This window comes from Panthera tigris, chromosome B3, assembly GCF_018350195.1.
Source record: "Panthera tigris isolate Pti1 chromosome B3, P.tigris_Pti1_mat1.1, whole genome shotgun sequence".
In the NCBI taxonomy this organism is placed as follows: domain Eukaryota; kingdom Metazoa; phylum Chordata; class Mammalia; order Carnivora; family Felidae; genus Panthera; species Panthera tigris.
This window is the reverse complement of record NC_056665.1, coordinates 109,272,791-109,288,465: the sequence shown is the minus strand read 5'-3', so window position 1 is coordinate 109,288,465 and position 15,675 is coordinate 109,272,791. Positions and strand designations below refer to the sequence as shown.

The 15,675-nt window shown below is 40.3% G+C and overlaps 1 protein-coding gene across 3 annotated transcripts in view; it reads left to right on the top strand.

Moving 5' to 3' along the window:
- PPP2R5E (protein phosphatase 2 regulatory subunit B'epsilon) overlaps positions 1–15,675 on the top strand; it is a 149,058-nt gene that overhangs the window by 77,222 nt on the left and 56,161 nt on the right. For all 3 annotated transcript variants that reach the window (XM_042989856.1, XM_042989858.1, XM_042989855.1), the window contains exon 3: positions 5,689–5,885. In XM_042989856.1, coding sequence (XP_042845790.1) covers positions 5,689–5,885 — 197 coding nt within the window. The remainder of the gene's footprint in view (positions 1–5,688; positions 5,886–15,675) is intronic.

Here is a 15,675-nt window from a genome sequence, read left to right as displayed (position 1 = left end):
TTTTTTCTCCCTGTTTTGATGAAATATAGCTGGTTATATCTGCAGTTTTGGGGGTGTCAAAAACTATTCCTAATTTAAGCATAGTTCACTAATAAAATAGAATTCCATTTAGTTTTACCAAAATATGTGCTACGAGAGGAGAATGCCTCTCGTATCTGTGTTTAGAAGTAAACTAGGTGGCAAGGGTTTGGACAAAGCACATGGACAGTCAGTCAGGCAGGCATTTTACTGCTGGTACTAACATGCCATGCTTCAGTTCATCAAGGACTAGTTTTCTGTAAATGCAGTTTCATATGCTTTATGCAAATGAAAGTCTCGTTGACTTTATTGAAGTTTTAGAGGGTTGTATGTGATAGGGATGGAGACTTACATAATTTAGGGAAAGTTGTAAGGGTTGAGGTGGGAGCAGGGATCAAAGACCATGTTTATATCCTCTGTGTTGGTAACTTGATTTTTTCGTGAGAGTGGGAGAACTGGATGTAAAAGGGCTGAGGAATGGCTTAGGACATTTTCAGGTGAAAAGCATTCTTAATTCTTAGTAGGATTTTATTGCAGATCTTTTGAATGAACATAATAGGTTATAAATATTTTTCATCAGGAGCTCAAATAATGTTACTGCTAAAGCTTCCAATGCAAACATCATTTTAGAGAAATGTTTTTTCATTATATTTCCACATTCATTTTAATAGCCTATGTGTGAGTAAGTTACCAGCCCATGTCTTTTTTTAAAATGAATTTGCACTTTTTTCTGTGATGATATGACTAATAAATGTTATAATGATGTAAACCTTCTTTATTTATTTGATTGGCCTGTTTGCAAAGTGTGAATTTAGTGTTCTGATTTTCACCAGCTTCAGTTGAATGGAGCCTTAGAGCACTAAACCCAAAGGACACCTAGTTTATGTTTCATTTCTTGTACTTTTGCTTTTTTTTGGCTTTGCAAAGTCCTGAGTCAGGCCCTGCGGGAAGATGGGCCGATATTGGATCCATGATCCTGTGCCCTAAACATTAGTTGGGATGGAATAATGGAAGCTTGTTGACTAGGGAGGAATGAGTTTACTTTGCTAATTACAGACAAACACTAATAAACCGTCAGCTCTTGAAATCATAGTAAGGGTGAGGGGAGGTTCATGTGTGTGTATGTGTGCCCGAGCACGTGTGCAGGTAATGCGGCGGCGGGAGGTTGGGCTGTGTGGCTAAAGTGTATTTACACTCCTGTTAACTGTTCTTTGGACACAAGGAGAATCTTTGTCTCTTAATTTGAGCTTGCATCCTCCCTCTACTGTGGAATTCTATGTTCGTTTTCCCATTCCTTCTTGTTACTTGTAAATTTTAAAATTATTTGGGTATGAACACCTTGGAAGTGGGAGTAGTCCTTTTCCCTAGCTTATTGATGAAAATTGGTAGGAGGATGCTGGGAGATGCAATAGAAAAGGCATATGGGAGAAAATGACTAATGCTAAAAGAGAAAAAGAGGGACAGTACAGTGAGTAATGTAACTGCCAAGTTGATTGACCACTTAGCTGGTCACTAAATTATTTTCTTGGGTGAGAAACATATTCTGGAAATCAACTTAATTTTGAGAGTTGTTCCAGAGCAGTAGAATCTGATTTTATGAGTCTTATCCAAAACTATGAGAATTGATTCGGTTATCTCCTTTTTAAACAAATACTAACATTGGATGGATGGGTTGTTGTGCTCATGACCTTCATGGTATTATATAACCACTTATTGATTCCTCATTATTTATGGTTATGATTCTGTGGAATTCTTCTCCTGGGGGCAGGGACCGCCTGTGTAGACCAGAGGTGTCCATTAGAAGAGAGACGACACAAGCATCCATCCACTGCCTGGTCTGCTTTGGGATTCTAAGATGACCTTTAATTTTTCTAATTTACATTTATTTCTAAATGTCTGTAATTTGTAATTTGTTTTCCTTCAATCTGAGTTATTTCAGAAGTGTTTAGATTCTCAGGTGGCTTGCATTTGGGAGGTGGGTGACTTTGAACTGTTAAAATCTAGTGTTATTACATTATGGTTAGAATGCATTGCCTATGTGATTTCTTCTTTTTGTCATTTATGATCTTCTTTTTCCAACCTAGTACCTGATACTTTTGATAAATGTTTCTTTAAAAGATACTTGTTACCTGCTTCTGGGACCGGTTCCATAAGACATTAAACTTATATCATTGAAACCTTCTGGGCTACTCAGAGTGTTTCTTCTCCGATACTGGCTTGTTCTACCTTTTCACATTACCCGTTTTCATAGCTCACTAGGATTAGGGAGATGAAGGCAAGGAGGTTGAGAGCAGCACAGCTATTTGAGGCAGTCAGAGGACCAGACAGTACAAGAGCCCTTTGCTCAGGCTGATTTGGGTCCTCCTTCAGTGAGAATGAAAAAAAAATTTTTTTTAATTGTTGCTGTAATTGAATTGTCTCTTTCAGGAATACTCCTCCCTCTTTTTCTTTCAGTCAGTCTTGACTACTTCTGTTATTTAAGTTAAGGAGAAGAGATCATTTAGAAGAATTTAGCCTGTGATAAAGAATAGCTTATTGCTGTGTGTGTTAATCTCAGGAATGGGCTAGAGGGAGGATAGAGAAGGGGTTCAGCCTGATCCTTTATGAATGGGGCATGTTGGAGATTACTTGTTGATTTCTCTCTGTGTTCTTCCTTTTCTTATCTTTTTGCACACACCCCGTTTTATGAAGTCTGATATTCCTCTTGTCTTTTATTGAGTTTCATGGTTGCACAATGATGAACAGTCCTTGCTCTGGAGCCAGTGTGCCTGGGTTTGAATCCTGTCTTTCTGCTTGTTGGCTGTATGATTCTGGGCAAGTCACTGAATTTCCTTGTGTCTTGATTTTTTCATTTGTTAAATTGGAAATAGTACCTACTGCATAGAACTGTTGTGGTATTATGTGAGATATGATACTTGAAAATGCTTAGAATAGTACACAATAAATGTACCCAATAGTGCTTAGTAAATGAAAGCGATTATTATTCCATTAGGCAGATGGATAGCCTGCTTCACATTTGTCTATGACATTACGTCAATTTGGATTAAGAATAAATTTCAACTGCCTAAGATAAAAAAAAAAGACCAAATGTTAATTGCCTGAATTTTAAAAATAGCCAAATATATGAATCTCTTGAGGTTTTTTGCAGCGACCACAATGATTAATCACTGTTGTCACTACTTAAATGATGGTTTGCTTTTTGGAGGAAAGGCTGTCACTTATAGATGCTTTCATAATTCGTATGTGCTGAGTTATGCAGTTCTCCATGTAAGTGGTCTGGTTTTCAAGCCTTATTAAAGTTACCGTATCAAAAATAGGATTAATTAAAATCTCCTTTAAAGATTTTAACCTTAGTGTTACATTAATAAGATTGTTTTGTTCCCTGTGCAGCATCAAAACTTCCATTCAGCTTTGAGGTATGAGGTCTGACTTAGAACTTGCAGGACTTTAGTACTTAACCATCATGGTCCTATGCATGTAACTAGTCATTGGCTATGGATATATAGCCATTTTTATAAGCTGCTTAGTTTTGTTTACTTATTAATTAATTTTGAATGCTAAAAGCAGGTAGCAATTAAAGAGAAAGCTTGGTCTGATTAAACTCAGTTCTTATAGTCTTTAGACTAGTTTTAATGGTATGTATGTATGTATGTATGTATGTATTTATTTATTTATTTTTGAAGGAGAGAGAGACAGAGCATGGGCGGGGAAGGAGCAGAGAGAGAGGGAGACATAGAATTTGAAGCAGGCTGCAGGCTCTAAGCTGTCAGCACAGAGCCCGATGCGGGGGCTCGAACTCACGAACTGTGAGATCATGACCTGAGCCGAAGTCGGACGCTCAACCGACTGAGCCACCCAGGCACCCCAGTCTTTAGACTAGTTTTAGACTAGATTTAGACTAGACTAGTTTCAGCTAGGTGTTTTTTTTTTTGAATGTGATTAAGTCTAGGGGCATAGAATAAGATATCTAACAGCTTAAATCCCAAAGTCTTTGTAATACATTAGGCTTTTAGGGACCCATGGGGGTGGTGGCAGGGGAGGAAACTTACAGGTTAAGAATAATTTCTAAATTTATAACTTGTTTTCACTAAGAATAGCAGTGATGCTCTACATACCTTCAAAAATACTGACTACTTCTTGTTCCTTTGTATCTGGTAGGAAAATCCTGTGTTTTCAGGTGTCCTGCCCACTCTCATCTAGGCTTACCTGAAAGTTGATGTCAGCAGGCAGTGTTTTGGGAGAATTATCTCTGAGGTCCCGGGTACTTGGACTAGCACTTGGGTTGTGGGGTGTGAGCAGGGGAAGAGGGTTGTGGAGAGGAGTCACGTGGACCCTTTAAATGGGAGCCTGCCCTCACTGCCTTCTGCTAGGGCCGCTGGTGTTGTAAGGTGAGTGCTGCTAACTGTCACACTTACCTCCAGAGAATAGGTGGCCCGTGCTTTACGGCTGCTGGAAAGCATTTACTGGGAAGCTGGCAACTGAAGGTGCTTGCAAGTGAGTGGCCAAACATTGTTAAAGTCCTTCTTGAGTGGTACAAAGGGAGTGTGGAAATGTGGTTGGAGACCTGGGCGCTGGGCCCAGTTCCGTAACTTATTCATTGTGGGACGACCTCAGTGATAGTCTCTAATTTTCTTTTTGGGAAAATAATATCATGCCACCTGCTTACCTTTAAGAGTGTTTTGAGGATTAATGAGTTACGTACCTTGGATGAAGGCGGGAGCCTGGTCATAATTTCATTGCCTTTTTAGAGAAGATCCAGTTTGGGGAATAAAGTAGTGAAAATAAAGGAATGGAATGGGCTGTCTACAACTTGGTGTGTTTCACGTCCAGCTGTAAATCAGGTTTTCATTCTCACTGAGGAATTTTAACTTGAAATTTTTATATATTTTTTTAGAAATGACATCAAACCAAATGTCTGACCTGCTGTTTGTGGGAAAAGAACAGATGTTTATTCCGAGAACATACTAATGAAGATGTTAGTGGTTTTCTCGCACTGTTAAGGGAATAAGATGGGTCATAAGAGAGAGCATAGATTGAAGTATAGTTTGCTCTTATTGTCCCATCACTGGTGTGTTCTTTTTGAGAGAATTGATATTACTTCATTTTGTTGGTTTTCCAAGTTTCTTTGACAAAGAAACTTCATAGATGTCAAGCCAAAACAAAACAAAAAATATAAACACACATACAACAGTTGCTTTAAATACCAAGGATGTCAGCGTGAAATTAAAATGAATTTACTGACATTTCTGCTTTGAAATTTTTTTAGTAAAACTAATTTAAACCAAGTGAAAACTTGTGGCTTTACCTTATAATGGGAAGTTTGACCTTTTTCAGTGCTTTTGGCTCAGGGGTTTTGACATGGGATGTTCTTGGTTAAAATTTGCTTCAACTTTCTAATGGCTCTTGGGATTTTGGTCTATCTTTGGTTGGAATAGATATTTGGAATAGCAAATGCTGTCTATTGTGTTGGTACCACGTAGCTTTCAAAGACAAGGTCTCCTAAGTAGTGGCTATGGTATCCCCTCCCGCCCATGTGTAATTGTTAAAAAGAACACTGTTGTCATGTGAATTCTTATTTTTTTGAGCTTGCCTTTGAAGTAACTTTCACAGAGAATTCCTGTTACCTAGAAATTGATGACAGACTTACACCATTTCCTTTTTTTTTCTTAGACGTTCCGTCCTCAGAGCAGCCTGAACTGTTCCTAAAGAAACTTCAGCAGTGCTGTGTCATTTTTGACTTCATGGACACGCTATCTGATCTTAAAATGAAAGAATACAAGCGCTCCACTCTTAATGAACTGGTGGACTACATTACAATAAGCAGAGGCTGTTTGACAGAGCAGACTTACCCTGAAGTAGTTAGAATGGTGAGTTTCTTTGTTTCGCCGCGGACACTTTTAAGCACCTTCCATAGCGACGTACAGGTGTAATTATTGCAGAGTCAGGTCACTGGAGGTCACCTCCACAAATGAGAACCAACCTTCTGAGAGCTAAGCTAAAGTAGTCGGAACAATACTAGAATTTGAAGAGTATGATTTCATGAGAATGAAATCCACAACTTTTCACCTACAACAGTACTGGAGGAACCAGCGACTTCAGAGTATGAAGCCAGGATTGCCAGGGTGTTCTTGGATTTCTGGCGTTGGGAAAAGAAAAGACACAGGAGAATCAACACAAGTTTTAGATCTGTGTTTGAAAAATATTCAAGCCTGTTGGATGTCTTGATTTTTTTTTTCTCCCCTCCCTGTTCACTGTGGTAATTTAGAAATGGCTTTAACCTCAATAAAATTGTGATTTGTAGAATCTAGTTAAAGCCTCTCCTGGCTTTATAAACTAATCATTCCCATTATAGTCTTGAAATCTGGGGTGATGTCTTTCATTATTTTTGAACAGTGTCTTGCACTTTGTGTGGTCAGTAGGAGTTAAGAGAAGAAACATTATTAGCATAATAGAAGTAATTATGTTCTTTTTGGGTCAGTAATTATATTCGTTTTTTTTGTTTGTTTGTTTTTTAAAGCTGAGCCAAAATATGGTTTTCTGTTGGATTTCTATGGGAAGCTTGCCTTCCTTGGCATCCCAGAAGATGTTGGATCTAGAGAGTACGTGCTCTTTTGGGGAGGTGGGGCTCTTCCACTAATTGGTGAAATTATGCTGCAGAAATCCAGAAGGGTCAGCGCAACCACTGGGAATCCCCTTGGAGAACCTTGCCCATTCTCTCTGTACTGCTGAAAACTGTCTAGCTTTTCAGTTCAACTTTTATCATTTGTATTCAACAAATACAGAAAAGAGACCTCCATGATGAAGTAGATATAGTTAAAAATGAATGAATAGTTCAGATTTGGGAAGGGATGTGAATTATCATAACTTGAGAAACCATGACTGATGTATGAAGATCATTTCAAAACAATGTCCAGTGTATCCCTCAGATATGTGTTTGAGTTTATGTTGCCTTTGTTGTTAATTTACGAGAATATACTAGTAGAATGTCTCGTAGGTTAACTATTAACATTGTAGCTCTTGAGCAGTGGTTCTCAACTAGGGGTGGTTTTGCTTCCCAGGGCACTTTGGCAATGTCTAGAGACGATTTGGCAGTCACACCCAGGGGTGGGGAGGGGCATGCTACCAGCATCTACTGGAGAGAGGTCGAATTGCAGCTAAACATCTCATGATGCACAGGACAGCCCCCTAACAAAGAATTATCTGGCCCTAAATGCCAACAGTACTGTTGTTGAGAAGTCCTGCTCTCGAGTTGGCATGCTATCTGAACCTCTTAACCTGACACCTAAGGTTTTCTCTAGGCCATCTGCTTTCTGCAGGTTTTGGTTTTAACCTACCCATTGGTTTTAACCTACCCCTTGGTTTTAACCTACCCATCTCCTCAGCCAACAGAGGTATCCACCGTTTATAACTTCCTTCTATATCTCATTCCATGGATTGTCCATTAATATGTAAGCGCATATAAGCATATAGATATAAATACACAAGTCGTGGCATACTATACACACTTATCTGTGCCTTGCGTTTTTCACTTAGCAATATAGACTGTATATCAGTGCACATAAAGCTGTCTCATTCAGTCTTACAGGTGTGTAATACTTCATTGTGTGGGTGAACCATAATTCATTTAACCACTATCCTATGAATATCCTTATGTACCTGTCAGTTTACCTTTGTGTGAGAACCTTTGTATGTTTACTGGTTTGTTTTTTTTAAATAGCCTTTCTTTCCCCCTGTTTCTGGACCTTCATGTGTTTCTTGGGCCCCATCTCTGATTCTCCCCTTCCTTTCAAGACTCGGCTTAAGGTGCTACTGCTGTTTCCTGAAAAGCTCAGAGTTGTCCCCTACCTTCATTTCCTTCATCTCTTGGCAATTCATCCTTTTGGAATTTGTTCACTTGCTGCCCTTTAATTTTTCACACCTTTATTTGATTTTTCTAATTAGACTATAAGCACTTCTAGGCAGGAACTATGTCCTGCACATCTCTGTGGCCTCCAGAATACCTCCTAGTGCAGGTCTATCAGGAGTTCGTTGAACGAGTGAATGAATTCCCTCTTAAATGCGAGTGTTTCAGGCTCTCAAATTATCTCAAATTAAGATATTGAATGTCATTGGGTTATATTTAGTTTTTAAACCCAGTATTTGGCATAATCAAAAAATTCTTTTATTCCTGTGAAACCAACTTGGTTCTAAATGAGCTTTGGTCTCTTAACGGAGACTATTTTCCCTTCTCCCCTGCCCTCCCCCAACCCCCTCCCAAAAATTGTTATTAAAAGTCTCCCGTCAGTTGAGTTGTGTATGAATGTGCATTTTAAAATATACTGGAGGCCTACCTTAGGAGATGTTAAATCTGTAGCACGCATACTGTTCTAGGGCATTAGAAAATCAACTTTCCAGATGGTGGTTTAGGGTTCTCAGGGGCGTAGTTTATTTTTCAGATCTCATGATTTGTGAAGTTGTAACCATTAATTTTACATGGTTCTTAGGCAGTCTGGGGCATTTACAGAGAAGGAGTTAGTGTGGGAGAGTCTGAAAGAGAAGAGACTTTGGAGCCACACAGACCTGGGCTCAAGTGCCAGCTCTGGCTGCACTTACTTGCTTCAGCACCTTGGATGGAGCCCTTCCTCTGGGGCCTCAGTTTTTGTGTGGTGCTAAGAGGCACATGGGATCAGGCGAAGGGTGACCATAGTCCTACCTCCGCTGCTCCATGAATACTCTGCCTAAGTAAAGTGCTCTGCACGTAAAGTCCTCACCTCCTCAGATACAGTCTTGCAATACAGTCTAGCAAGCTGGCCGCTTACCACTCCATAAGAAGGGTTGGAACCCAGTCCCCACTTGTTGCCCTCTACTCCCTTCCATTTTGCCACCTCGGAGGCCCCTTCTATATAGAAATTCTGGTGCTGCCACTGCCCACTTCCCTCATCTGTATCACACCTGCCTTTTTCTGGCCTTTTGTGAGGATTGGCAATATCTGTGTACAAAGCTCTTGGAATAGTCCCGAACATATGGCAAGCATTAGTTCAATAGTGCTATGTTTGGATGATTCTGTTATTATATACCTGATTTTACAATCATTGGTGGAACCCAGCATTCCTTTTGTGGACTTGAGGTGTTGTCAGCTGGATGTGTCGTATTCCATTGCCTCGATGGTTCTCAAATTCTGTAACTCCAAGATGATCCTGCCTGTTGAACAAATGTCACTGTCCCCACCTATTCTTTCTTGTTATTGTAAAATGCAACCACTTTCACTAGGATTAGTGAAGGAAATGGTGGTGCTTTTAGTGAAATATCAGTAAGTGATAGCCAGGTTTTATAAACGAGGATGAGTAATGACTTACAGTGACAGGTTCTGGTGTTAGCACTATTACCAAAAGCCTTTGATCCAACCTGAAAGGATCTGTCCTTTGAGAGTTCTCAATCTGTTAGGGGAAGGAAAGAGTGACCGATAAAAGTAATCTGTGAGTTGTGGAAGCCATTTTTAGCATTTAAATGAAGTCTAGATACCACCTCCAGGCAGCTCTTGATGTGTAAACAGGATAAAACAATGTAGTGCGTACCTTCCCTGCGGGAGAGTTGTGTGGGCTGGTGGAGAGAGCCTGAGACCGAGAATGTGGAAGTCACCGTCCACTTGATTGATGGTGAGGTCTCGGGCAAATAATTAATTTCCTCGCAAGCCCTGGTTTCTCCTGTGTATAAATGGAGGGGGTCGGTAATGATTGCTCCCACCTTCCAGCTCCGAAAACCACTGGCTCTTTCAGTCAACACAGTCTAAGAAATTGAGAATGGATTCTGCTTCCAAAATAGTAGCTTAGGTAAGTGGTTTGTTTTCATGTATTTCACCTGAGGGCAAATCTGATGGAAAAAAAACGAGAATCAGGACTTGTAGTTCCTTGAGGCTTTGGCCCATTCTGCTTTGTATCATCTCGAGTGTCAGGCTTCTGTCCTTGAGTCAGTATTTTTACCACATTATGCTAATGTTTTCTCTTTGGTTCTGTTGCCATGCATCCATCTGAAAGACTTTTTAGAATTTCTGGCTCTCCCAGTAATCTTCTGCTATTTTTTTTTTTTAACCCAAACTCGAGCTCTTTGTATTTTATGCTCTTTATATGTGCACATCTTCCTTTTCAAAAACGTCACTTTTGGGTATAGTTCGAATGTGAGATGGTATCTCATTGGTGAAGACGTTATTTTAGCTAACTCCAGCTAAAGTTTACTGAATGACTTAGAACCACACTTTTACATTTTGATAATAAAAAAAGGCTGGGTCCTGCTCTGTCAGCAAACTTAAAATCAGGTAGAAGGGATACTCATGAACAAATATAAGAAAATGTCATACGTGTATTAATAGAGGTGTATATACAAGGCAAGAAAGGAGTACAGAGGGTGAGTAGTCCGAGGTAAGTAGAGATGGTTAAGGAAGGCTTTTTACAAAGGAAGTCAAGCCTCAGTAGGTGTTAAAAGGTGAATGCGTGTTTTCTAAGTGGCTGAACTAGTGTTGAAATGAAGAAGAGAATTACATGATGCAAAGGGATTTCCCAACCCCATGATAGATTCAGAGAAACACAAGTAGTGTTGTCACAGCATTTTATGTATGTGTGTGTGTGTGGGTGTGCGCGCACGTGTATTGGGGAGTTCGAGGAGGTGAATGGTGGCAGTTGAAGCTGCAGGTGTGGGCCCGTTCTTGAAAGAACCTCACAGACAGTGGATAAACATTGGAAAGTTTTGAGCAGTTGAGTGACATGGTCAGATTTGTATTGCACTGGCAGTGGGCCAGATAGATTGGAGGGCACCAAAATTGAAGGCGGAGAGGAATCAATTAGGGAAGGGGTGTTTTAGAGAAGCTGTGAAAGCCCTAAGGCAAACACAGGTATGAAAGTAGAGAAGGAGAAGAAAGGATGGCATTTGACACTCACATAATATTGAAGCCACTTGGCATTTGTGTGGATGTTTGCAGTGTGAGAAAGAGGAAGGGGTGGTGAGGATAGCTTTGGGAATTAGGTGGTTTGTTATGCCACAATTTGAGAAAGGTATAGCTGGAGGGCGAGTGGGTTTTGCGTGGAAACCGAGCAGTGGGCTTTTGGTGTGTTAACTTGGAGGTTATGGGAGACCTAGATGTGGAAAGGTGAAGACGGAGATTGGGAATTGTCGGTGTGGGAGGAGAACAGGAGAAAAAAAGAACGATGATGGAATTGCCGGTGGTACAGGGAACCACTGTGCTTTCGAGCAGTGGTGCAGGTGGCAGCTGGGGGGTTGAGGAGCGCTCAAAGTATAAGGAAGTTGAGATGATGCCTGTAGATGGTGATTGCACGTACACTGATGGAATCTTGGGCATACTGCCTTCAATTAGAATACAGTCTTAGGCCTTCTCTTGCAGACAGTATACCTTGTTGCTGTGGTTGTTTGCTGTTATTTATTTTCATATTTTGTCTTTATGTCTTTACTTTTATTGGTTTCAAAGTCTGCCCTACTCCTAATCTGTGGTTAAATTTCTATATACCTCACATTGTAGAATATGTGATTTTTCCAAAGGTGATATAGTTTTAAGATAAAATACTTAGAACATTTTTTTTTCTTTTCTCTTGAAGTCTTTCCTTGAGTCCTAATTATTGTTTCTTGGCCACCATTAGCTTTGTTTTTCCTATTCTCAAATTATACCCTGTCATTTGGTTATCTGTGTGTTGTATCTTTTATATATCCTTTGATTTAACAGGAGATCACAGCTCTGGTTTGCCTCTTAATAGAAGAATATGGTTCTGTAGAAAATAATGAAGTTGCAATTAAAGGTCTCTGAGTCTGCCTACACAGACTTATAGGAGTGCTTTGTTAATTTCACTACATGCTTTATTGGCTGAAGGACAGACAGAGTTTCTTTTCATAAAATAACAACTATCTAAAAGTGCCTTGGGAATGATAAGTACCAGGGGGAAACGTGAAATTTCCATTTTTCATCTTCTGGCATCTGATAAGGAATGTAACCATACATCTTGGCCAGAATTTGCCTTGGAGGTGACTCTTCAGACTGGAAGGAGATAAGATCTGACCCATGTGGTGGTGCCTGGGTGGGGGTGATGGTGGTGGAGATGGGCTGCCTACGCTACTGAAAATATAAATAATGGAAGAGAATTGAGTGATGTCTGGGAAGGGCATCTAGGAACTGAAATTATTGGCAAATTTTGAGAATAGGAACAGGACCTGAGAATTAAATTGGAAAGTGAAGGATTCCTTGTTACTTAGAAAAGAATTTAAGGTTACGATAATGAAGATTATCAACAGACATTTTTAGAATGAGATCCGGAAGAATTGGCCGCTCAAGGTTAGGAGCATATTGTTACCACTTGTAATTTATCAGAGGGTAGAGAGACTGGCAGGCACTTTGTCCTTTCTTTAATTACTGTAAATCTTAAACAACTGCACTGTGCTTCTTTAGTTAATGCCCACTTAATAATATTCGTTTAGCATACTAGGGTGTCTGTAGATTGTTTTTATAGAGTCAGTGGACTTTCTGATGTTGACTGCAGAATTTTGGGTATTTTGTGTTTGTTTGTTTGCTTGCTTGTTTGTGTATTTATTTATTTAATTTTGGAGCATGAGAGGGGGAGGGGGCAGAGAGAGAAGGAGAAAGGGAATCCCAAGCAGGCTCCATGTTCAGCATGGCAGACTCTGACACAGGGCTCCATCCCATAGTCCCAGGATCATGGCCTGAGCTGAAATCAAGAGTTGGACGCTCGACTGACTGAGCCACCCAGGCACCCCTGTTTTGTGTATTTTCGTGGTAGAGGATCCATAGCTTTTGACTGACTATTCAAAGACATACCTGACTCCACAGGGGTTTAAGCTTGATTTTACCACACGTGCAATGCTCTGCTAGATGCTGCTCTCTTGGAAAATACACGATAGGAAAGGAGCAGAGTCTTCCCATTCATGGCAGTAACTAAAGATGAAAAATGAAGTTGTTAGAATGATTTCACCAGTGAAACCATCTGGGCCCGTAGTTTTCTCTTTCAGCAGGTTTTTTCTGGTAGTGCATTCAGTTTCTTAAATACATGCCTGACTCTAGATTTTCCGTTTCGTCTTGTGTCAGTTTTGGTAGGTTGTTCTGATAGTTGCACAATTTACAGTTGTAGTCGTATACTTAATCTTTACAGCATCTTCGCAAAGGTGTGTACTCATAAAAGATCACCAGCACTTGTACAAATTCCATGGTTAGCAGCACAATTGTCTGCAGCACCTACAATATATGAGTTGATTTAGTCTTCACAACAACCCTGTGAGATCGATAGTAATATTATGTATATTATTTTATAGATGATGTGAAGGAAGTAGAGAGAGGCTGTGGAACTTTCCCAGAGCTACTCACCTGGGGAACAGGCAGGGCGGATTTGAATCCAGGCTGTTTGGCTCCAGAGACCATACTCTTAACTGCTGTGCCTAATGCTTTCCTGGAATCATCCTTTACTATAGGAATGAGGACTAAACCCCAAAGATTGGACTCCTGCCTCTGAACTGTGTCCTTTTCTTTGAGCTCTTCTAAATAAATAGGTAATAGGGTTTTGAATAGCCTTTCCCTGAATCTTGCTGCTCCTCACAAGGCCAAACCAAATAGCAGGCTTCAGGATTAAATGTTCATTGTTGCTTAAGAAACAGCTTCCCTCTCCCGCTCTCTCCCCTCACCACTTCACTACCCCGCCTTTGTGTTATTCTTGAATTAAGAGTGCTTCTCAACCTTGTTTTCTCTGCTCTCCCCCTCCCTTCCAGTATGGGAGAGTGAACGATGATTGGGAGGTGAAGAGGAGCTCAGGAGGAGGGCTGTGTAGTTCAGAACTCTCCTCTGTTCCACCCAAAGTACAGTTCTTGAGATGATCCTATCTCCCGAGTTCATGTGCTCCCCCCATATCTCTTTTGTCTGTCCCACCATTAGAAGCAGGCAAGCTCTACCAGCAGTCAAGGCATCCTTGCGTTACCTGCTTAGCTTGAATTTGGAGCAAGGGAGTTAGATGATGGGAACATCCCTCCGTCTCCATGATGGTCCCCAATCAGCGCTTACATGGGTACAGTCTCCTTTTTGTTGCCCTTGCTAGGTGAGTCCTGCCACTTAGACGAGTCTTCAGCTTTTTAAGCGTGTGATGTTATAAGGTTGTTATGATGTCATTGTCGCTGTCATTTGTCGTGATACCACCTCTACCACTCCGGTTAGACTCCCCTTTTTCTTTAGATGGTTTAATCAGTTTTTCTAGCTAGCTACAGTGAATCTTGAGAGGCTGAAAGCTTTTTTTTTTTATAAGTCTCTGTAAGGTAGCTTTCCATATCTTTTCTCTGTTGACTTAAAATTTTAATTTTTCATGGGAAATTTCATCTCCAGGTCTTTTTTTTTTTTTTTTTGGAAGACCCTGTAAATCTGCTTGTGCCTGTGTGGTTAGAATTATATATACATGCATATGTATACAGCCCTTAGTTTACCTGAATAAGATTTTTCCTGATACACTTGCATATTCATGTCTATACTATATTAATAATTTACCATTTCTCTCCAGCAGACATTCTCTCTTAAGGAATCTGACAGGGATTTTAATGGTTTAGTTTTAATTTAAATGTACAAAGGAGTGGGTTTTTACTCAGGAAACAACTGAGCTACTCATGATTGCTATTTGCTTCATTTACAAGCTGTATCCTTCTGGCTTGACTGCTTTACAGATTGTTCAGAGTTTTCAATATACTTAAAATTGTTTGACAGCTGTGACTTGTCTAGCGCTGCTGTATCCAATACTATCCTTTCTCTGTAACGGGAAGGAGAACGCTCCCTCTCTTTCTTTCCCCCTCCCCTGAAACTGGCTGCAGAATTGTGCAGGATAAGTCACAGAAGTGCATTCAGGTTTTGGTTTCTCTTTTCTCCTACCTTTTAATTTAACCTTGAAAATGAAAATATGATTAGAGGTGTAAGGAATGCTTCTGGAAAAATCTACTGAGGAAAATATGTGATAAAAAGGTTGGGAAATTGTTGCCTGTGGTTTCTATGTAAGTAGGTCTTGGATAATTCTAGCACTTGCTGTTAGTTTATGTAGTTCAGCTGTCTCTCTACTGAGGACAGAAGTGAGAGAGGAAGGGACTTATTAACTGATTCTCTAAAGAGAAAGCTGGTTATACCCCAGTGATGCATTATGAGCAGGAAAAAACAGAAAATGAGTGTCCTCAATGTGGAATTCTCTGAGACGGTAATGCCTGAGGCAAGAATTTGGCAAGAAAACAACAAGCAGGTCATTTCCAGGAGGTAGCTGGCTTCTGACCAATATTAAAAGCCAAACTTGATCTGTAGGTGAAAACAAGAAGAAATACGCTATCCAGTGACTTCTGTGGAGGAAGTTGCCTCTGGAAAATGAGGATAAGATAAGGGACTTCTAGAGTTAAAATGCAGTTTCAGGAATGAATAGAGAGAGGTGGGGATTTGCTGAGCAGTGAAGGGAAAACTAGAAAGACCAGAGCCTCGGGCAGCAGCAGGTCCTGGGCAAGGAGCAGCATTGCCAGGAAGGCAGGGGTGACACGTGGAGGAGAGGATGTTTGGGATGTTTCAGGATAAAAATAGGACTGGTTGTAACAATTTGGTGAGGTGGAAAGCAAGTTTATCTTTTAATAAAATGGATAAGCAAGCCATGTTGGAGAATATAA